Source organism: Equus asinus, chromosome 22, assembly GCF_041296235.1.
Source record: "Equus asinus isolate D_3611 breed Donkey chromosome 22, EquAss-T2T_v2, whole genome shotgun sequence".
Classification (NCBI taxonomy): Eukaryota; Metazoa; Chordata; class Mammalia; order Perissodactyla; family Equidae; genus Equus; species Equus asinus.
In genome coordinates this window covers 17,249,463-17,272,426 of record NC_091811.1, presented here as the reverse complement: position 1 = coordinate 17,272,426, position 22,964 = coordinate 17,249,463, and the positions used below count along the sequence as shown (strand labels likewise).

The following is a 22,964-nucleotide window of genomic DNA, read 5'->3' as shown; positions in this document are numbered from 1 at the left end:
GGCTTCCCATCACTCTTGAGGGAAAAAAATTCTGGCTTCCCAACATATTTGGAGGGGCTACGGGGAAGTACTGGCTTCTCATCACAGCCTCATCACACAAATAAACCACGTAAACTGGCTATGAGGCCTTACAACATCTAGGTAGCCTCTCTCATTCTCCATCCCAGCTACACAAGCCTTCCTCCGGTGTCCTGAACATACCAGTCGACAATCCCACTGTCTATCGCATCACTCTCTTTGCTATCATGGCATTAATCCGCATAGGAAAATTTCATTTATTTATCTATTTACATACCTCGCTCGTTTCTGAGTTTATGGATTGTCTCCACTGGAATGTCTCCACGAGGACAGAGTTAATCTTCCTCATTCGGTGCCTTATCTACTGCACTGGGAACAGTGCGTAGCACACAGCAGGAGCTTACTAAATATTTCTGGACAGAAGAATCTTTCCGGATACTGCCGTAAGAATTACCTGCCAGCAGAGTTCTCCCTAATGTCAATATTAACGCCAAGAGAAATTCTTAGAGATCAGAAACTGAAAGCCAAGACATTATAGCCCCAGCCAGCAATCAATCATCTGCTTTTTAAAGTTACCTAGCAGAAAATTCCCATGGAGAAAAAAAGCAAGGCTTTGAAAGATAACCACGAAGAGAACTCGACAAAGATAGATCCATCAGTGCTGAGAAGTCTTGCCAAATTTTGGGACCCCTCGTGCTGCTGTCGGTTTGCCTGGAGTTCAGATCAGTGTAACCAAGATTTCTTGAGCACTGCATTAGGTCCTGGTAGATATAAAGATCATGAGAACAGGGCCCTTTCCTGCGCGGAGTGGACAGACTCACGGGGGAGAGAGACACACGAGCATACAGCATCTGTAATTAGTAAATGGTAAACCAGAGACATATTTGTGCTTTAGGGAGGCTTCCTGCACGAGCACCTGTGGCAGTCAGCCGGGCAAACAACATGGGGAAAGAGATCTTAAGCTTTGGGAACAACAGGAACAAACGTATGTCTGCGAGAAAGCCCACGGAGGCAGGAAACTCCAGCAGAAACTATGAGGCCGGCCCAGTGTGTCATGGAGGGACAAGCGGCGCACGTTCGAGGAGCTTGGACTGTACTTGGCGCGTGACGGGGAGAGTCTTCTACCTCACCTCGTCTGTTCAAACACGCAAGTGTCAGGTAGTATTGGGTGTATTCACTCTTCCAAAAGCAACAAAAGTGTCATCCACAAAAATCCCAGCTAATGAAGGAAACAAAGAGAGGAGTGAAAGGCAAGACGATAGCTTGAGACCATTGGAAGTTAGCTCAAAACTTAACCCAACAATTAGATAAAAGCCTATGATAAGAGAAGAATTTAACTAATGAAATGGTGTATTTCTTACAGAAAGGTATGTAGCTTTATTTAAAAAATGGATGAATGGAAGCTGGCAGACAACAAATCTAATCCTGAGCGGAGGAGACGCACTGTCACGTGAGTTTTGGAGCCAGAGAGACCTAGCTTCCGATCAAGGCCCTGCTGGGCAAGCTGCTGACCTTCTCTGAGCCTCAGCCTCCTCATCTGCAAAATGGGGGGAATTATATCTGCCATGTCGAGTTGCTGTGGAGATGGGGATTGTGCACACAAAGCACCAAGCACAGGGTGAGGCCTGATGTCATGACCCGGAAGCAAATATATAAGCCAACAAATCTAAAAAAATTATTGCATTAGGGGTCGGCCCAGTGGTGCAGCGGTTAAGTGTGCACGTTCCGCTTCGGCAGCCCGGGGTTTGCTGGTTCGGATCCCGGGTGCAGACATGGCATCGCTTGGCACACCATGCTGTGGCAGGCGTCCCACATATAAAGTAAAGGAAAATGGCCATGGATGTTAGCTCAGGGCCAGTCTTCCTCAGCAAAAAGAGGAGAATTGGTAGCAGTTAGCTCAGGGCTGATCTTCCTCAAAAACAAAAAGAAACAAACCGATTATTGCATTAAAAACCTTCCTCCTGGATCAGAAACTGGTTACCTAATTTCCTAGGATTTAAGTATCTGAATCTTTGCCATTTTGGATATTCTTAAAGCCTTCATTGTATAATCCTGTGTTCAGCTTGAAAAAAGCAGGGAATAAGAAGGAAAAAAGCTCACACGAATTGGGAACTGCACGTATACAGTGAGGATCTACACCTTTTGAATTTAAAGAAGTAGAGCCCAGGGGAGCTTTGTAGAGAAGAGCCTAAGATCTGCACTTGCGACAGGAAGCTGAGCCATGGCCTCCAGCCTTTCACCGAGAAGGTGAGTTCCGGGCTCCAAGTGCCATCACAGCGCGAGGGAGGGAGATGAGAGGACCCATCCTAGAAAACCTCGCCGAGCCTCCCTAAACCATTCTGCACAACTCATTTTATGCTATCCTCTCCAGCAAAGGCTCTGACTGAATTGTTGCCCAAAGATAAAGACGAGGGCTGGTCCTGAGCGTGCCTGTGGCTCCAAAGAATAGTCTTTCAGGGACACGGGAACGTGTCCTTTTCCTAATTGGATGCTCCGTGTGGTCTGCTTATTTGTCACTCCTATTAGTCCACATTTTGTTGACTGCTTCTCTCCTCCCTGGTGCAGAAGCTCCTCAGGAGGTTCTGCTCTGCAATTCAGCACAGGGGCCGGGTGCAGCCCAGAAGAGACTGGCCTCTTCAAACTGCCCTGTGTAAACTCACCTGAGAAAATCCACATGCCCCACAGCTGTTATCAGTTCTGAAGTGATTCATTGATCATCTTATGGGATAATTTGGGGGTAAATGCTCAGTCCACAGGCCTGTCCTCTGAGAACAGCCGCACCTTTGTTGCAAGGTTGGGCCTCGGAAGTTATTTATGTATGCCATGGCCTGACCCCCCTCCCTGGTCCGCAGCTGATGAACTAGCGCGGACCTCCGACTCAAGTTGGGCCAATCAGAATCTCTCTTTAAGGAATTTGGAAGTGGGGCCCTGGGACAGTCAGTTGGTAGGCCTAGAATGAGGGAGAGAGAGGGAGTGAGAGGGGTACAGATACAGAGAGAGCCGAGCCACATGCCTTCACCTTCCTTGGACTCCCTATGATGGCACTGTATCTGTTTTTATTTTTTCTCTTGGGTTAATTAATAATATTAAAAATAATGATATCATAATAATAACGGCTAACATTTACTGAATCTTGACTACGTCCCAGACTCAGAGAGTTACAGACTATGTCTTATTCACTCCTTCCGACAATGTGATGTTATCCTTTTAGATTTAAGGAAACGGACTGAATCTTAGAGAAAAAGAGGTGGAGATGGGATTTCAAATTAGGCTAATACTCTATTTTTTTTTTTAAAGATTTTATTTTTTTTCCTTTTTCTCCCCAAAGCCCCCCGGTGCATAGTTGTATATTCTTTGTTGTGGGTCCTTCTAGTTGTGGCATGTGGGATGCTGCCTCAGCGTGGTCTGATGAGCACTGCCATGTCCACGCCCAGGATTCGAACCAACGAAACACTGGGCCGCCTGCAGCGGAGTGCGCGAACTTAACCACTCGGCCACGGGGCCAGCCCCTAATACTCTATTTTTAATTACAATAATATACAGCTACCAAAACCGTTTTGTCTATCTACAACAAGCCCCTGCTGTGGGGCAGGCTAAATGGTCCAGCTTTTATGACCATCGTCTCCACTGTGGCAGTCTGCTTCAACGTTTCCCTCGCCAGGGCGTTCTGAAGAACTTTGAAGGGATTCCCATTTCAAGATGCAGACTGAGTACCAACTGCAAGCTCTTCCTCCTGTATCCAACCCATACATATAGAACAGAAAATATGCTAAAAACAAATTTATAACTGCCTCGGCTTGCAAATCAGACGGGAGACTTTCACTGGCCAGAACTATAAGGAGTCCCTAAAAGCAGGTGAACATTCAGGAAGCCACAGACAGTTTAAGAAGCTGAAGCCAAGCACAGAAGCCACATGCAAGTCTGCAGGAGCACCTGCCACAGAAGATAACCTGGCAATAAGAATAGCCCCCCACCCATCTGAGGAAGGCCAGCGTCACGAAAAGAAACAGCAAACTCTACTACCAGAAAAACTCAAACTCAGGGAAGCAGTTAAAATAGCAATCAGAAGAGGACTTTGAACCTTTCATGATCTCAAATATATAAGGCGCTACATCCACAAAACGAGAACAGGGAGGTTTCAAGGGGATTTTCATAATGATAAGAAAAGAAACAAAAAAGGTGGGGCTATTGCAGTAGGGGAGGTCATCTATGACATCCGCAGCCGGATCCCAGATGCTGCTGGAAGGCAAGTTCTGTTTCCCAGACACAGATACAACTGTGCAGAGAGAGTACAACAAGAAAAAGCAGCTGGAGGCACACTGGGTGACTGGCCTCGCAGAGGGGTGGGCAACACATACTTAAAAAAACTCAAATTTCCTGCACATTTTTACTGGCCCACTCTCAACATGTCCACTCTGCCCGCGAGCAGCCCCTCACAAATGGCAGTACCCTGAGCCTACACCCCAGACGACATCATCAGAAAGAGGTAAGGGAATACATCGATTCTGACAAGCCGCAGCTGTCACACTTCTCCCCATTTCTTATGCTGCCACCGGAAGGCTACCTCCAAACTCTCAATGTTGCAGGAGCACCCAGTTGCTGCAGGGTCTTGTTAAGGAGCATTTTCCCAGCCCGACTTGGAGGGCCGCCTTCCAAACAGAACACTGTGCTGTTAGCATAAGAATATACCAGTCCAAACCATCACACATATTTGTAATGTAATTTATAGCTTGCAAAACACTTTCCTATGCCTTATCTCATCTGAAACTCCACATCAATTATGTTAAGTAGGTAGGGTTTGTTATCCCCATTTACAAAACAGGAAACTAAGGCTCCAAGAAGTTGTGACTATCAGTGATTGACGGAGTGGAAACAGAAGCTGAGTCCTCTTCCCTTAAATGTCAGTTCTCTGTATAGGTCACTGTAATGAGGTTTATACTCCTTCACTGTTAGCTCTTAAGCAGAAATAGCCTGAGGAGAACTTTCTCCTTAAACTCCTGTGCGTAATCCTATAGGAGAATTATCGGAGGGCCACTCTTAACTCCCCTTACAGTCAATGTATCAAATGTTCCTAAATACCACAGTCAACTTTCTACTCAGTTTGTGGTCCCTTATAACCATGTTCTAGATTAGACTTTGTAAGACAAAATAAATTGCCTAGATTCCAGATAGAAATGCTTTGGCTCATCTCTCTCCTTCCTCGAAACATTACCGTCTCCTGATTAAAACGAAAAAAGGTCATTGCAGAAGGTGATTGCTGTGTGTATTTAGAGCAGGGGGATGCTGGCAGCTCCACATTGCCACGAATGACTTGAGCTCCATCCACATGATATACACAGAGAGGGCTGTGTAGTTTTCTGCTTCCACTGCTCTTTGCAGGGCTCGTCTCTGTCCGTGGTGTGCAATCCTCTCATGGTCCCTTCTGCAGAAACAGACTGTCCCCACCCCATCATCCACCACTGCAGATCACGGGAGCACCACCGTCCGGCCTCCTCCCTTGAACCACCATCCCAGGCCCCATGTGTGGTCAGCGTGGCTCTCTCCACCACATTATAGTCCTTAAACTACACTTAGGCCACTCGGCAGTCCGGAGAATCCCACATCCAAAATGCTTATAGAAGCACGCATTAGCAATGGGTGCTAGACATCCGGCCCCAGCATGCCTGATGGCTTACACAGTAATATCTTTGTATAAATGAGCACCCAGGGATTGCAACGATGCCATACGGTCCACTTTACAATTCGTGAATATATTGTTGGAAACAGACCTTTTTCAGGTCTTCTTAATTTTTTCAGATCTTGATTTTTTGCTTCCTTCTCTGACCCTCCACTTCCTGGCCCTCCTCTTCCCGGCCCTCCTGCAAGCCCTGGCTTCCTAACAGGAAAATGACAAGGAGGAGAACAACTCCTGTCTTGATGCAGAGGCCCATCAGTTAAAGCACGTCCTTAGGCACGGCCTCTTGGAAGCACCATCCCGAGACTAGCGCTTGGCTTGGACCACAGACTCAAGAAGGAGGAGAGATGCTCTCTTTCCTACTGGGCATCAGTGCTAACCTCAGCAGCCCTGATCCATTGCTATGCCTAGAGGAGGAACTCTGACTGGTGTGCAAATTCCCAGGAGAACCAGTGCAGGAAATCTGATCATTCAGAGACCACGGACCATTTTGCCTTTGGAATTCACTGTGGAAACTGTGCCCTCCACCGTGGTATAATATCTGCCTCTGAGGGCTGTTGGGGGTACTAATGAGATGACTTATATAAAGGTACCTGCACAGTGTTAATGTGCTGGGAACGCTGGTCTGTGTTCCTCTCTCTCCCCTGCTCCCCACCCTCCCCCTCAATACCTCCTCGAGGGGTAGAGGGGGTGGTGAGGCACTTGAGAAGCTGCTGAGCACCTGTGATCTGCCCTCTGGTCTCTAGCTTCTGAGGCAAATGCAGGATGGGTAGGCAATGGACGAGCTCAGCCCAAATCAGCTGGACATCTTAAACTGATGAGGAATTCTCACAAGCTCTCCCAGGGTGAGAATGGGACAAATGCCATGGCAGAGCTGCAGAGGGCAGGGACGGGGTGGAGAGAGTCACACTGTAAGCTAGCGGTCCTCAACCTTGGCTGCTCATTGGAATCACATGATAAGCATTAAAGAAACAGATGCTTCTGCCTCAACCCTAGACACTCAACTTTAGTTGACTTGAATAACATCCTGAGCCACCACCGTCAGCCAAAGTCAAAAGATCTCAGAGGGCAAGGTGAGATCAGAGCAGGAGCAACACAGGCGAGTCTTTGTGGAGCAACGACCTTTCAGACGACTCTGGCTCCCTGCGTCTTTACCAAAGAGAATTGTGGTGTTCCCGCATTCCAACTTGCTGGACGGCATGCTAGATGTCTGTCAGGATCACTGTCACACTCACTCTCCTTACATATGCTAAACAATGTGACCTTGGACCTAGACAGATCCACTGCTGGCAGACGACGCTCTGTGGAGTCTGCTAATTTTCAGGAGACTTTGAAACACACCCACACCCACACACTAATCCATAGGAATCATCTATAGGTGACTCTGATGTCTGGCTATATGGGACCCCTCGGACACTCCCAAAACCTTAGCATCTGTCTACATTCAATGTTGAGCCTATGAAAAGGTCTACAAGGCAAGCAGCGCCTCTGGAGCAAGGCACTGCCATGGTTTCAGATTTTCTGCGACACAGCTCCACCCTTTTTTGACCCTGAATGAAACTGAATTAGGATCAGAATGCATAGAAGAAGGAAAAAGATTGGGAGATCCCCCCACCCAACCACCCTACACTCTCAGCGTTAAAGTTGCTATTTTATTTTATCATTATTATTATTATTATTATTATTTTTGTTGAGGAAGATTAGCCCTGAGCTAACATCCGTGCCAATCTTCCTCCACTTTATATGTGGGTCGCTGCCACAGCATGACTGATGAGTGGTGTAGGTCCACTCCCAGGATCCAAACCCACAAACCCTGGCCTCCGAAGCTGAGTGCACTGGACTTAACCACTAGGCTACAGGGCCAGCCCCTAAGTTACTATGTCAGTCCCTGTTTCTCCACAGCCAGACCCACTCTGCGCAGAGCACTGCGTTCTACCCGCCCAAGCTGGGGTACGCAGCACTGGTTGGGTACCCAGAGATCCACTCAGGCTCGATGCTCCCCTCTGCATTGCATTCGTTTGTCCACTCATTCATTCTTCCACCAATTCAACCAACTGTCCTCCTTTCATTTATTTATTATTTCAACTATTTATTTAGAGCCATCTTCCACACTGCAGCCAGAGTGATCTTTTTTAAAACAAAAGCCTGATTGTGCCCTCCTCCGTGGGACTCCAAAGCTCCTTGCTGCCCTTGGGGCAAAGAGGGAGCGCGCTGCTGGCTCCTGCCTGCCCCCCCTCACCAGGCACATCCTCCCACGCAGCTCTCTGCGCACCATCTACCTGAACTTCTTGCAGTGCGTTCAGCCCGTTTTTCTCATCTCGGGGCCTCTTTCCACCTGCTTCCTCACCTGGATCTCTTCTTCCCCGCCTCCTCCTCCTTTCACTCAGGATTACAAGTCACGTCGCAGTCGGTCAGAAAATTTCCCATGTGGTTCCTGGGGTTGTGTGGCTCCTCAAACATGGCTGGGAACTGATGACTCCCCCCCGACGCTGGCTGCTCTCGGAAGGCTTTCCCTGTCTGTCTCTAGCCTAGCACCTGCTCACCGTCTCTCTGGATGAGTCACAGACATCACTGTACCTCAAGAAGACACATGAGAAGCAACCGGAATCCTTCTCCAACCCCCTAACATTTTTTTCCCTCTTAGTCAAAAATTGGCTCTTCTCTAAAGGCTCTATCCTTGACTGTGCCTCTGTCAAGCGAGCCCCCAAGAGCTCAGGAGACCTGCAGCAGACAGACGGTAACTCTACACGGCAGCCCCAAAAGGAGATGTGGACTCCGAGCGGGCCTGGGCAGAGGCGTTCCCGATTCACGCAAGAGCCAAAAAGTAAAGGGAAATGGCAGAGGATTACGGTGACAAGCTCTCCACCCGTAACTCAACCCAAATTCAACTTGATTTCCTAGACTTGCTAATAGGCCACAATCTAAAATACCTTCTCTCTTGTTCCTTCTCTCCCCACCGCTCTCCCTCTCTCTCACACACACGCAAACACACCAAAAGACAAGAACATGACAGAAGCACACTGAAGATGTCCTTGATGATCATTTAAGTTCTAAGAAAGAGAGAAAAGGAGGGAAGGAGAGTGACTGATGAAAAACAACGTTTTTTCCCATTTTAATCCACAGTCACCAAAAAGTCTCAGATACTTAAAAATCTTCCGTAAAAGCAACAGTAGGATGAATTCCAACATGAAGGGATCTTAGGCCTGAGCTGCGACCAATACTGGGGCAGCAGCACGGTTTCTCTTGGGAAGCTACCTTTGACGCAAGCGCTATGAGATACATCTTTGGAAGGAAAGTCTAGGAGAGACACGGAGAGAGGTGGCCCAGCAGAGGCCTCATGCAGCCGTTCACCGCCTCATATTTGCGCAGCGCCCAACATTTCTCCGGGGAAAGTCTCTCTCCCGCTGTGTAGGGGGTTGTCAGGACAGACCACACCTGCAGGTGCCCCTCCCTGCAAAGGATTCAAGTGGGATACTTTGGACTCTGGCTCCAATGCTCCTTGACAAGCTGGACCCCAGGAGCCTTCTCCCACTGCATGCAAGGGTGGTACAGGGAAGGGAGAGCCCTCAGTCAACAGGACCAAGAGCCCTGGGTCACAGGGAGGGAGCAGACCTCAGGCCTTCCAGCTCCCCGGACTCCCACTGACAGTTCAGAGCCTGCTCCACAGCTCCTGCCGCTCCCCCAGGAGGCTCTCCCCAAACCCGGGCTTGCTAAGAGCAGACCTGGGTCAAGTTGCCCACACTCGTCTCTCCCAGTCACCCCAGCCTACAAGACTCTTCCTTCCTCCAAACTCCCAAAGCCTCTGTGGTCCCTGCCACTCATGTGCCACTTACCAAACACGTCCTGCCCCACCCTATTGTCATTTCTCTGCACGTCTGTCCTGGGCCCTCAATGAGACTGCAAGGCTCTTGAAGGTGGGGCCTCGCCTTTCACCTCCTGGTGTTCCACACGGTGCCCGGCAAGGTGGTCAAGAAGAATCAGGAAAGGCAGGAGGCCCCCTTAAAATAACACTTCTTTTAAGAAGATAAGAAAAGCATCTAATAGACGCGATATATTTACTAAAGGTCCCCTTCTGAGTTCCAAAAAAGTTACTAAATAAGGACCTGATGTCTATTCTATTTCTTCTGGTATCTGGACCAATTAAAAACAGGATGTGGAAAAAAAAATGCCGAGGCACTCAGTGAACAGGAGGGACTCAGAGGACAGAAATGGACAGCAGATGGCAGTCTGTCCCTGTGTCAGAAGTGGTCACAGAGACAATGCACCGTGCAGGGAGGCATGGGGAGAAGCTGTGCTTAAGCTCCTCAGGCAGACGGGCGCAACTCCCCGGTCTGTGCCAACCGCAGTCGTGAGCAGGGAGGCTTCTGAGAAGCACACCCGTCAGCACACACATCCTACACATCCACCAAGCCCCGACACCTGGACAACACGCACCTTCCCCGAACTCTCCCCACGAAGAACCAAGGGCTCGCCTCACAAAGGGCTCTGAGCATCCCCAGCCAGAGCCTCAGTCTGGTATTGGGAACCTCGGGGACGAGGAAACCAATGTTCTGCAGAAGTGAAGACTGTTCATGGACCCTTCAGCCTGCTCCTGACCAAGAAGCTTCTCCACTATCATTCACCCTAAAAAAACAACACTCCAATCCGGAACCCTTCTGTGCCCACACTGCCCCTCCATGGAGCACAATGATGTAACCTGTCCATCTCCCTTACCAGCTCCTAGACCCTCGAGGTCAGAGCCACAGCATTCATCTCCGCATCTTCTCCAACAGCGAGCACAGGGCCTGATACTTAGCAGCCACCAACAGGATGCCTAATGAAAAATCTCTAACCATGTGCTTTCTGAGCATCTAGAGAGGGACTGCCCTGATTCATGTGCAAGGACACACAATTTCCCTGTGACCAAGAGCCCATGTTCACAGAAGAGCTAGGCAGGCTGGGACCTAGGGGAGAGGGGTCTCTAAAGGGAGCAAGAACAGCTTTTCCGAGTGAGCAGGCAGTGAGCTTCATGACCTCAGCCCTGGGACAAACCAAAGGGAGACACAGAGAACACGGCTCTGGACCCTTGGCAAGGCACATCACCTCTCCGAGCCTGGCCTCTTACTGCTGTCTAGTCTGGACTCCCTGATGACCTGTCATGCGTTCGTCCGCCCAACACAGCCCTGTGGCAGACACAGTGCGAGGTGCTGGGGGACACAAAGATGAAAAGACCAGACCCCTTTCTTCGCAGGCCTCATATTCTAGTGAGAAGATAGGAATGCAAATAAAACTAAGGCTGCTAAGTGGTATAACACAGGGAGGCTGGGGAGGGAGCCCCAGGCTCTCGGGGGCTCCAGGGAGGCCTCCCAGAGAAGGTAATGGTGAGGCAAAGACGTGAAGGATGATTCCAGTATCCTCAGTGAAGATGAAAGGGAGAGTGTCCTAAAAACAATATATACACAGAATAGATCCTCCAAGGCCATCTCGAATTCAAGAGCAGACATATATTCCTGCCACTCGTATTGTTTTGCAATCAGAGGACATTTCCCTCTATGTTTAGGCCCTTTACCGATCCATCCATCCAGCTTTTTCTACTAATCCCCAACTCCCACATAAATGATGAGCAGGAGAGACTTTAGGGCTCACCAGAGCCAGGAGCCCTTAACTCTCTCATTTTTTAACACAAGAGGAAAGTGAAACCTGGTGTGATTCAGGGGTTCCCCAAAATTGCACGGTTCATCTCTGGTAGAGTTACGGGTGGAGTCTGGTCTCCCAGCTCGTAGTTCGGGATCTTTTTGATTTAGCTTACCAAATGCAGCTACCCACAGACAATTTGATCCCACATAAACCTCCCCCTATGTTCCCAACTTCCAATCCAAGATCTGCCACAAATCTGGCAAGCTTGCTTCTTCAGCACTTTATAAACATGCACTCATCCATATGTTCAATAACTTATCTGGCATCACATAACTTAATTTCCTCCTCCACCCCCTTCACATTTCTGCACATAAGTCCTCCAGCAGGAATACCTGGAAATCCCAGGCCTGGGCCACAGGGAGGCCTCGGGAGCGGCAGAATCACAGAGTATGTGAAATGTCACAACTGGCAGGGTCCTTTTGACCTTCTAGTGACTCTGATTCTCTTTTTCCAGAAGAGGACACAAGGCCTATGGAGGGAGAGTGACTCTCAAAGTCACACAGCTAGTTTGAATTCTTTGCAGGGAGAAATGTGGCAAGCTGTTCAAGGTAGCAAGCTGGGTGTCAGGAGAGCCAGGCTCCTTCCCAATCAGGGGACACACTTATTGGGCATCAGATGATTTCCAGAGCTGCATTTTCCCCCTGAACCCAGTGGAAGCCGGGAATATGCCCTAGGAACAATTAGCTGTAGGTCTGCTGACACAGGATGGAAATTATCCCAGACTAAGAATCTGAAGCATATTCCCGAAGGGACAATTTGAAGCCAGGTGGGGAAGATAGTTTTAAATGCTAGGGGCTTAGACATAGAAACGGGGGGGGGGGAGCAGTAAATTGCAAGGACCTGGCTATCATAAATAATAATCATAATAACAATAACACGGCTATATCCTCCTATAAACAGGATAAGGCATCACCCAACATGTGCAAAGTTGTTTTATGTAAAGTACATATTTTCTGAGCACCCGCAATCTCATAGGCACTAAGTTAGTGATCTACATTTATTTGCACATTGAAAATAGCTTTAAGCAACAGAACAAAGTTACTCTCATTAATCGCTTTGAAGATGTGTGTGTGGTAGCGGTGGTGGGGAAGTCAGTGGAAGAAGAGGGAAGAACAAGAGCCCTTGCTGCACCCTTCAGAGGGCAACATGTACCCCAAGCACCCCTCTGGCCCCCCTGCTTCTGCTGCTGCCCAGAGAACAGCAGGAGGCAGGCAAAGCAGGCACCTAGAGCAGCTCTGCTCCGCGTCCAACAGAGCCTGGGACCCGTCCTGAGCAGCAACGCCTGCCTCCAACCTCTCAGCGAGAAATCCATCTTCACTTTGGCCCCAGTCTAGATCGAGGGAGTTCCCTAGCCTATCAAGGAAAGGTGTTTTCCAAATCTGAAGAGCTCTCATGTTCTCCATTCAGATTCTCTTTTACTCTGATTCTGTGAAACCCTCATCGCAGGACTCAAGAATGCTGGGACCTACCACCTCTCGTGGGCGTGTGGATCAAAACCAGATGTCCAGCTCCGATCTTGAAGAGTTTACAAGGAGGCAATTGTGGCTTAAATCAATACCCCCACTCTGGAAGGGCAGATTCCCTTGTCAACAGAACGGGAAGTAAAGGGGGTGGGCTGGTGGGAGCTAAGACAGATCTGACACATGCTTGCCAGCAGGTGGCTAGAAAGCTTCAACATTTGTCTTGCACATGAAAATGAACCTTCCAGTGGAGCAGGTTACCCTGTGGGGTGACAGACTTTGCTATCAAAGGGCTGTCCAACAATCTCCCATCTGGATGACATCACAGAACGCAGAATACAGACTCTGACTAGCAGGTGTGACCGACTTGGGACAGCCGTGGCTTCAGGATAGAAAGCCAGCACATTGACATCTAGCTGTGCAACCATAAGCATATCCCTTAACCTCAGGTAACCTTAGCCTCTCTATCTGTAAATGAGATTATTTGGGGCATTGAGACAATACCACACAATATTTGTAATAATGCCTGGCACCAAGTAAGTACTCAACTATTAACTATCATCATCATCGATCACCTTAAAGGCGGGTACTTATCTTACTCAGAAACACTGACACTGAAAGGCATTCATGTAGAAGCTGGATGATTAGCATCAGGCCTACCAGAAAGCCAAAACCAACCCCGTCCAGCTCTGCACACACTGCGCTGGCTGAGCCAACTCTGTGAGCATTCTTGGCCAAAACAAAACACTATGGTAAATTCTTTGCATGCCTTTCTGCCTTTGACTCCGGCATTCCCCAAAGACAAAAATGGGAGCTCATTTAGGGTATGCCAAGACGCACTCTAAGCAAGACATGCGAGCACTGATCGAGTAGGAGGATGGGGCTACTGTAGAATCCTAGGATGGTGGAGCTGCAGTGGGACTTGGCGATCTTCTGATTCAAGCTGTTTGTTTACAGATGGGTAAATCAAGGCCTGGAGACAATGTCCAGGGTCACACAACAGCAGCTGAATAATGACAGAGCTTGGCTCCCCACCTCCAAGTCAGCAGGCTTTCTGCTGCTCCATGCTGCTGGAGATCACCTTGGCTGGGGATCTTTTCAGATCAGTAAGCTGCTGTCCACTCCTACAGCTCTGGCTTTGAATGAACAAGAACCTTAATCCTTTCAAAAATCCCTGATGGAACAAATTCATAAAAGATTTGGGGCTCAATAAATTTCTCTGGAGATGCTGCTAAAAGTGAGCAATCACAACAGACCACAGCAAATTTCACTTCAAAATCTGTTCCTCTCCAGCTAAACCACAGTGATAGTCAGAGGTTTGTCCTGTAAGGATGCCCAGAGCCACAGACAGCCTCTAGTGGTTCCTAGTTAAGATTGCTTTGAAAGGACCACGCGCAGATGAGGATACAGAACAGCCAATCCATCTGACCACCCAGGGGTGTGTGTAGTCTCTATCCCCTTGGTATTTTTAAGTAGAAGAAAGGCTGAGTCATGGCAAACTATCAACAACAAAAAATACTTTAAAGATCTTGCGCCATCTATATGTGCTGTCACAGGTTATGAAGCGAGTCCTCTGAAAGGCTTCCTTTGTCCAGCCTTGATCTTAAGGGAAATCTGTCCAGACAAGAGTAAGGTACTATCTACACCGGCCTCATACTTCTTAAAAGCTCACACATCCTCTATCTTCATGTACAGATGGTCTGAAAGAAGCTGCTCCCAACATTTCCCACAAGCTGACCCTTCTGCAAGAAACAACAGGATGACAGTCCAGTCTGAGCCAGACGCCCAAGTACCTGCCACCCATCACATAAGCTCTATGAATGATGCCTCTTGTCCCCTCAGGGCCACTTCTGTGCTCACATGTCCCCCAGCACACACACCCATCCCGTGCTCTCCTCTCACTCTGCACACGCCTGTCCACACACAAAGCGCATCCACAGACCTTATCAGCAGCACCACGCGGGGCTTAAGCTTGTCTCCAGTAGAAGATTTGGTCCTTCTCCAAAAAACTCAATTTTAAGCAAAACTAAATCTAAAACCCTAGCAACGGTCATTAGTTCAACATCGCCACCACCAGAAACTGCCTGCCTCATTAAAGAGTAAAACAGCAGCTGGGGAGGTCTTAAAGCAGGGAGGTGGGTTTTAAAGGTCTTCTGTGTCGGCCTGACTCCCCTCTCTCACTGCAGCCAACACGTGGATTTACATTCCCTCCAATTGGGATGGGAGAGCTGGAAAGGCTCAGGAAAAGGTCTGGAGGAGCCTGGAGCAGAAGCCGCCTGCTCAATTAGTCATCCTGAATGGAGGGAAGAGGAGAGGCCTGGACATCTGACACATCTGGGAGTGGAACTGTGGAGATGGGAAATGTTATGTAATTAAACTCTGCTGGCCTGTCCCGCCTGGGGAATGTGAGACCCATCAGCAGTGACCTCTTCCAATCAACTTAATTGGCCCAATCTCGCCAAGAAAAGCAACAGAATTGGTTTAGTGCCTCATGGAAACAGCTTAGCTCCTGCCTATTTATGGCCACTGAACTCAAGGATGGGAGCCTGACTCTGAGCCAGGAGTTGACAGCATGTGCTGACTTCTGGGCAGACTCGGAGGTTCAGTGGGTTTCCTTGCCTCCCTGTGCCTCCATTTTTGTCTCTGGGGAAAGCGGCTGTACCCACTTGCTGCATTGGGCGCACGCCATTTCACAAGCCAAAGCCCATGCCCTTCTAACAGGCAGGCTCTCGCCTGCTAAGGACCCACAGTCTGGAGGAAAACAGACTTTCACAGTAACCCAGGGTGGCTGAACTTTGTTCCTCTTTTATTCAGATATGCCAAGGACAATTACTATTTTCTCTGTTCTCAAAGTCATATTTGTTTTGGCATCATGGTCTGCATAGCTTGTGTTAAAGAATAGAAAAATGTCTGTCTGATAATTAATAACATTGATTTTTGGACCACCATTCTTCTGAATAGTTCAAAGATCTTTTATGAATACACATTTTCATCAACTATAACCTAGGTTTGACTGCCTCTGTTTTATGGATGAGTAAACTGAGGCAGTTCTAGAAAGTTCTCTTTACACAGTGGGTGAGCAGTAGACATGCAGTGGGCATTAAGACTATTTTACCAGCTTGCACTGTAAAGGGGAAGAGGTACAAATCCCATTTTTACAATGGCTCACACACATGCTAGTGCCTGGATTTGATCAGACTTCACCTGAGTAAAGCTTTGTACTCCTAAACACACCAAGCTTTGATTGGGGGAAAAGCAGAGTGAACTTTCCTCCTCATCATGTCATTATAGACACTGCCATTTTACATAAAGGATCAGAGAGATTAGAAAACCTTCCCAAAGTCACACTGCTCCAGAGTGGCAGAACTGGACTAAAATCGAGGCATTCTCAATGGAGAGTCTTCCACTCCCACCGCACGACGCTCAGAAATATCTGCCCAGATCTTCTGACCAACGGTCAAACCCTATATCAACTCTATCTTACACAGATGAATTTCCCTGAAAAATAAGGTAGAACCTCCAAACGGCACTGCTACAATTTCCTGAGTTCAAAAAAGTCGTGAATCAAATAAAGTACCCCCAAACATATGGGCTTACACAATTAGAACCTAATGAATGACGTTCCCCAGCACCTGATCCAGGCAAGCAGGTATGTGCAGCCGAAAGCACATGGGCTCCCTGCTCTGATCCGTTACCTCACCGGCTCTCACAGGGAATGAACTCAACCGACTTTCCATTTCCCTCATTCCCCAAATGCTGCCGGAAGCCTACAGCCCTCTTTCATCTACACCTTTTTTGCTTAAGATACACATCTGAGCATCCAGGACCATTTTCATCCTCCCTCAGACACACACAATTCCTGCAAAGAAATACACCCCACCCCCTCACAAGAGCCAGAATATACACCCCTCCTATCCTCCAGGCTAGCTTTCTCCCAGTTACTGAACTCCTGCCCCGCAGTGTGTGTGCACACACGCCCACACTCCCACACCCCAGGTTAGCTTTATACTCATAGCCCAGAATACATCAAAGATTAACAAACGCGTCCTCCTGGTCACTGCATCCCCCTCCTCCAGCTACACACAGCATGTCTTATGCCTGCTGGTAAGTAGGCACTACACACTCTCAGAAACTCAGTCCTCAATGTATTGGGACCCGCATTCTGATCTGGATTGCAGACCCCCCCAGTTCCCAGCACACACCCCCTACAAAAAATAGGGACACCCCTCAGCTCCCTCCCCACACACAAAACCATGCATCATCCCTATCTTTACCCTCCCTTTCCACAAAAACCACAGATACATTTCAAGTCAGCTTCCCATTGGCCCCCAAGATCCATAAGCAGCTCTAGAAACTGAATTATAGTTCTTGAAGAAACCTCAACAAGCATCAACCTCTCTTCATTCCTCCTGGAAAAATTGCGGCAGTCAGCTGAGGCCCGAGAAGGAATTTTTCCAGGGCACTGTGCCATGCCCCAGTAGCCAGCAACAGGCTGAGTATCCAGTAGGCATTCCATAAATTTTAATTGATAATCAATATTAATTAGTGAGTGAATTCCTCTATTAAATAAGAAACCCATTATATAACATAATACAACATGCATCTCTGCCACTAGACATGCAAAATAGATTCCTCCACTTGCTTCAGTCTCAGGCAGGCATCCTCCCTGGTCCCCACCCAGTGCTGACACACAGGACTCTTCCCTTACAAGTACAGTCCTTCATTCTAAGCCTTCTCCAATTCCCTGCTCCCTGGGGGGCTAGGAGGGCAGAAGGCAAAGACCAACCCAGTACCCTTCCCCGCAAACATCCTGTCTCTCTGCAATGAGCTTCTAAGCCCACACTCTTCTATCCTCCAGATATCCCAACGCCATCCCAGCCCATGAAGTTCACACTCTGCTCTCGCAGATAATCTTTCCCGCCCCCTACACACATCCCTTGGGTAATCCTCAGGGCCCCACCTTCCACACACTCCACCTTTCCCTCCCACACAGAGCCGCCCTCCCACACCACACCCACTCCATTTGTCTGTGCAGGCATGCACAAGCCATCTGTCTTCAACACACTGTACCTCTCCTCCTGCTCTGACACCCTTCACAGGCACAGATTTCTCATTAGTTACACCTATGTTCCCACATGCTCTCATCTCCTGCTAGTCACGCGTATGCCCATTCAACAGTCTGCTCAGAAACACACACCTCCACCGCGCACAGAGCAGGGTAAAGCTCCCGCCCTCTGGCCACCCCCATACATGCCCTTATGCAGAGACTGTCCAAAAACCTCCTTCCGGGACCAAAGAGAGCACCCAAGGGTCCCGATCTCCCTCCAAAGGAAAACACAGCTCATTCACACACAACCCAATCTTTCACTTCCAGCTACGATACAGTGATACTGTCCTCACCAACACAAAACCCTGCACACTCTCCCTCCTGCAGACCCCCGCAGACTTTCTACTTTCCTCGGACGCTGTTCACGGAGCCTGGTTTCCCTTCATCTCCCCCTCACTCCCAAAGCCAGACCCAGGTCTAACTGTTGGAGCCTAAGGCGGAGGCGGTTCGATTTTATCCCCTGAATCCTACCTCTCAACGTTCTTTGTGCAACATGTCAGGAAGGAATTGGGAGCGGGAGAGGGCAGGCTGAGTATGCTGGAGAATTTCTGAGCGTTGTGAAAACAGACCCTATTGCAAAGTTCCCTCTGTTACAACTCTCTCCCATCCTGACATCTAGAGCCAAGGGCTTCGACGGTTTTCTCGTTAGCTGTTCTGGAGGGTGGGAGAGGGCATCTCTTTATGAAAAAGCAGGCGGCCCACCATATTTTGTAAGCGGCTGAGTTACAAACGTCAGATTCCAGGAGTGACACCCACCCCTTTAGTGTCCCCCCCCGCCCCCCAGTTCCCGCCCCCTGCTCTTCACACACATAAACAAGTCCACCCGCGCGCAGCCTCCGAGCTCTCCAGCTCTGAGCCCAGCGCTCCCGCCGCGTCCGGGCAGCTGCCTGCACGCAGACTCGGAACCTGCCGCCCGCCGCCAGAGGTCGAGACGAGGCCGTCTGGTTCGGTGTTTTCTCCACGTGAAATGCCCCCCCAGCCACGGATCCAATGAGAGGGATCCTTACTAGTCAGCAGCCCCCACCTAGTTCGGCGCAGGGGTCTCAGTTCCGCGCATTGGAAGCGCAGATGAGGGACGCAGCAATCTAACTCCCCCAAAGAAGGAGCGCCTCCTCGCCGCGTACCCGCTAGCGCCCCAAAGCAACAAGCAGAGTCCCCTCCCCCACCCAGCCCCTCCTTTCCCCTACCTTCAACACTTAAGCGTCCCAAATTTCATTAGGAGTATGAGTAAAGCTCTGGGGCAGAGGAGCAATGTGGTCCGTTGTGGGTCCTTTTAACTCCGACCTAGCTCCGCCGGTCCCCAGGTCTCCCAGCCTTCCTACCCCTCCGCCTTGTTCCTAGAGCCGGCTACGAGAAACCGCGAGGAAGTCCCCAGGGATGGCCTGGCCCCCGTGCCCGCCGCTCCCCCGCAGGGTCCCAGGTGCACGGGCCACGCGGGGAGCTCCAGCATCTGCACAGAGACCCAGGGTGGAGTAGCCGCGGGGTGGGCGCTGGCCGAGACCAGCCCGGGGTACGAGGTCGTTTCTTAGAAAAGCTTTCGGCGGAGGCAAGGGGACTCGAGAGCAGGTACGCCACGCCGGGCGAGGAGTCTCAACTCCCCAAAGTGGGAAGCGACCCTCCAGGTCTAGAGCTCGGAATCGACTCCCCCAGCCTACGCCCGGGCTCTGGGAAGGGGAGGCGTGCGGAGAACCCGGCGCGGCGGGGCGCGGGGCGCGTGCCGGGGAGCGGCGGCGGCACCCTCGCCCCTTTCCTGCCCGGGATCTCTCTGCCACCCGCTTTTGTTACAGGATGCGCGGGGACCCTACTCTGCAGGAGCGGACGGGTGTGTTGGTGGGGGGATGGCGGTTCTGCTGACTCCCTTTCCTGCCCTTCCGTGGTCCCCATTTCCCCTCGCCTCCGCCCCCCATTTCCAATCCAGGTCCCTTAAACCTGATCATTTTCCCAGATATTGGGCGGTTTCTCGGGTAGCCGAGGGACGAGAGAGAGGAGTGTCCGTGAGTGTGTGTGTGTATGTGTGTGTGTAAGGGGTGGTTGTGGTTGCGCCTCGGCCTGGGCAAATCCCAGCGCAAACTTCGGGGAAGGCAGAAGCCGGGGAAAGTGAGCGAGTGCGGCGCGATGGGAGTGGGGGCGGGGGCGGCGTTGGGGGCCAGCGCGCTAGTCCGCTGGAAAATCCCCCCACCCCAGAACCTGCCAACCCGACGTGCCCGCCTCCCCTTACCGTGGCAGAAGTAACCATGGCATCCGTGTGACTGTTTCCAGGGACGTCGACATGAAGAGAAAGGTGGACGCGAGCTCGGTCATTCAAAGTCTCCCCCACCCCGCCGCCGCCACAACCCAGCAGGGGATAAAAAGAGAAGAAGAAAGAAAGAAAGAAAAGGGAAGAAAGTAGTTGCGCCGGGCTCTCTCGCGGGACCGCGCGCGGAGCTGTTCGGTAGGGAGAGGAGCCTTCAACTCTGAGTCCCGTGAACATAATCTGCGCGGTTATAACCAGCCAACCCGGCCAGATGGCTCGGCGCTCAGCGCCTTAACCCCTTGCGCGCCGCGGGCCCGCCCCCGCGCCGGCCCGCCGCGCCTTGCAGGCCTGCGGCCCGGCGGCCCTCCGGCTTCGGTCTGGGGGCCACGGGGGCACGGAATCATTTCTCCTAGCCTCTCTCGAAGAAAAACAGCAAAACTTCCAAATTAATAGTATGTTTCAGTATCCCCCCTGATTTCTCTTTTAGAGATCCAGGAAAAAACGAAATAGACAACTTTTCACGACGTTTTACATGTTAATGTCTTCAGCCTGTCTTATTTGTTCTTTTTCTTGAAAAATTTCTTTTTGATCTCCTTGTTTTTTTTTATTATTTAAGATTTTCTTTACGAGACAGAAGGGCCTTCCTTGCCCCTTCCCTCAGGCGTCTTGGGTCTAAAGTGCAAACTCCTCCTCCAAACCTCATTCTTCCAGCTCCAGATCTCTCCCCACCCTCTCTGAAGCCCACCCGTCCTTCCTTCCCCCACGGCAACACGAACACGCCCAGGGACAATCGCTCCCCAGTGAGCTCGCTGCTCCCAGGGACCAGTACCGGGGCGCTGTGCAGGCGGTCAAGGGAGTTCAAGGTAGAGAGGTATAGCCGGGCGGGGGTCTGGGGACCAAGGGAGGGGCCGGTGTGTGTGTGTGTGTGTGTGTGTTTCCGCGAGCGCAAGCGTGAAGGGAGAAGGGGTTGGATCAGAGCCTCCTATTTCACCCAGCCTCCAACTTCCCCTAATCCCCTTCCTTCCAAACCAGGATGGGCCCTGCAGCTCAGCACCCGCCCAGCGCCCGCAGTCTGCAAGCGGGGACAGCGCGCGAAGCAGAAAAGGCAAGCCGCACGCAAACCTCTTCGGAGCGCTCCGAAAATAGTGACGCTCCCTTCCCCACCGGTAGCTTACTCGAGGAAAGGCTGCGGGGAAGGAACGGGGAGCAAAATCTCATATTTGGAGATAATTTTAGCAGCCCATTAGACCCCACTTGTTCTGAGATCGTTGTCTCTAAATTTACTGAGTGCAGTCATCTTGCTTTCGCCCATTTGCCCTCGAGAGAAGCAGGGGGCGGGGGTGGGGGAGGGCGGCTGTCGCTTAGGGGTCAAGGAGAAATCCAGAACCTCGGAGCAGCGGAGGTTTGCGCTCTTGCCCTCCTCCTACCCGGTTGCCCAGGTGGTGGCGTCGCAGACCTTATCTCCGAGCCCGCCACCGCTTCCTCCTTGCGGTCTCAGCCACTCCTCTCTCCGTCTCTGGCCCGGACCTTCTGACTCTAGCGCGATTGGGGGAGGGGAGTAAGTATCCCATCTCCTCCCTGGCCTGCCATCCCAGGTGTCTAATAAGCAACCCTCTCTGTGTTTCAGCTAAGGCCCAGGTTCAGAAAATCCAAATTCCTTAGACTGGTTTGAGAATTTGGTTAAAAACCGAGAACACCGGCCCCTGAGATCGGGCCGAACCCGAGGCAGAAAGAGGCTGCGGGTCCGAGGGGAGGTAGGAAGGGATGGGGAGGCTGGGGGCTGCTTACTAGGTAGATTGTACCTGCCTCATCATTATCGTGGCTGATGGAGGCTGCCACATCGAAAACGGCTGGCAGCGCCCACGGAGGCCCAGGGGCAGCACCTCCCGCGATTCCTGGGAAGAATAGGGAACTCCTTCAGTGCCTCCCTAGCGCCAAAATGTCCAAGTCCTCCTCCTGGCCAGATTAAGCTGCCGAGTCGTTCCTTCCACCCGGCACACAGCACCATGAAGGTCTGGATGGGGCGTGATCTGTTGGGTTCTGGTTTTCTCCCTCTGCTCTGGCCCGCCTCCCTGCCCTCCCCCACTTCCCGCACTTGCCCCCCTTCCCCTGTCAAAGGAGGGACTCAGGCCTCAGTTTCAGCTCCACTGGCCGAGTTCTAGGGGCTCTTTTCTGGAGCTCCAGCTCCTCCGGGACCCTGAAGGTTGCCGGGAGAGAGACGGTTGGCTCTTGCTGCAGCGAGGAATGGGTTAAAAACATGTGTCGGCTGATCTGCCTGCAGCTCCTCGGTCACTGGCAGTCTGGAGGCAGGAGGGGAAGAGGGGGGGATCTTATTTGAAAATTCAGAAGAAAAAAAGGCAGCAGTGACTTTAAGACCCGGATTTGTTGTGTCGATGCCGTGCACTGACCGGCCACCTCACTCTGCCACGACCTAGGCGATGGCAGGAAGAGTTTGTGTTGTTTCTCAACTCAGGGGGCTTTGTCCTGAGCTGGTGGGTCTGTCTTTGCCTGCAATCAACACTCCTTGTAATATGAGAGGTGACACCTTAATCTTGCCAAATATGTGTGGTGCGCCTTTGCAGGGGGGAGGGGAAGGCGGGAGGGGCTGGGGGGAGGAGAGAGGAACAGGGAGCGAACCAGACTGAAGCAGAGGGTGAGAGATGCACTTTTCCTGCTTTTCCCAAACGCAGAGCCACCGGCCCTTTCCTGTGCGGAAGACCTTTTCAGACAATCTCCCTGGAGCAGGCAAGCTGCCTTTCCCTTTACTGTCTTCCTTTCTAGTCCAGAGCTAAAGTT

At 50.7% G+C, this 22,964-nt stretch overlaps 1 protein-coding gene across 4 annotated transcripts in view; it reads right to left on the bottom strand.

Moving 5' to 3' along the window:
* Positions 1-22,179, bottom strand: part of NTF3 (neurotrophin 3) — a 115,028-nt gene extending 92,849 nt beyond the window's left edge. For 2 of the 4 annotated variants that reach the window (XR_011496993.1, XR_011496994.1), the window contains exon 1: positions 20,154-20,290. Coding sequence is in view for 2 of the 4 variants with exons in the window: in XM_014841734.3 (XP_014697220.2) it covers positions 20,154-20,405 (252 nt within the window). In the remaining 2 variants the exon portion in view is untranslated. Of the gene's footprint in view, positions 1-20,153; positions 20,562-21,970 lie in introns of those variants that run through there. The other 2 variants (XM_044756296.2, XM_014841734.3) reach the window with 2 other exon arrangements.
* Positions 22,180-22,964: the final 785 nt, after the last annotated feature.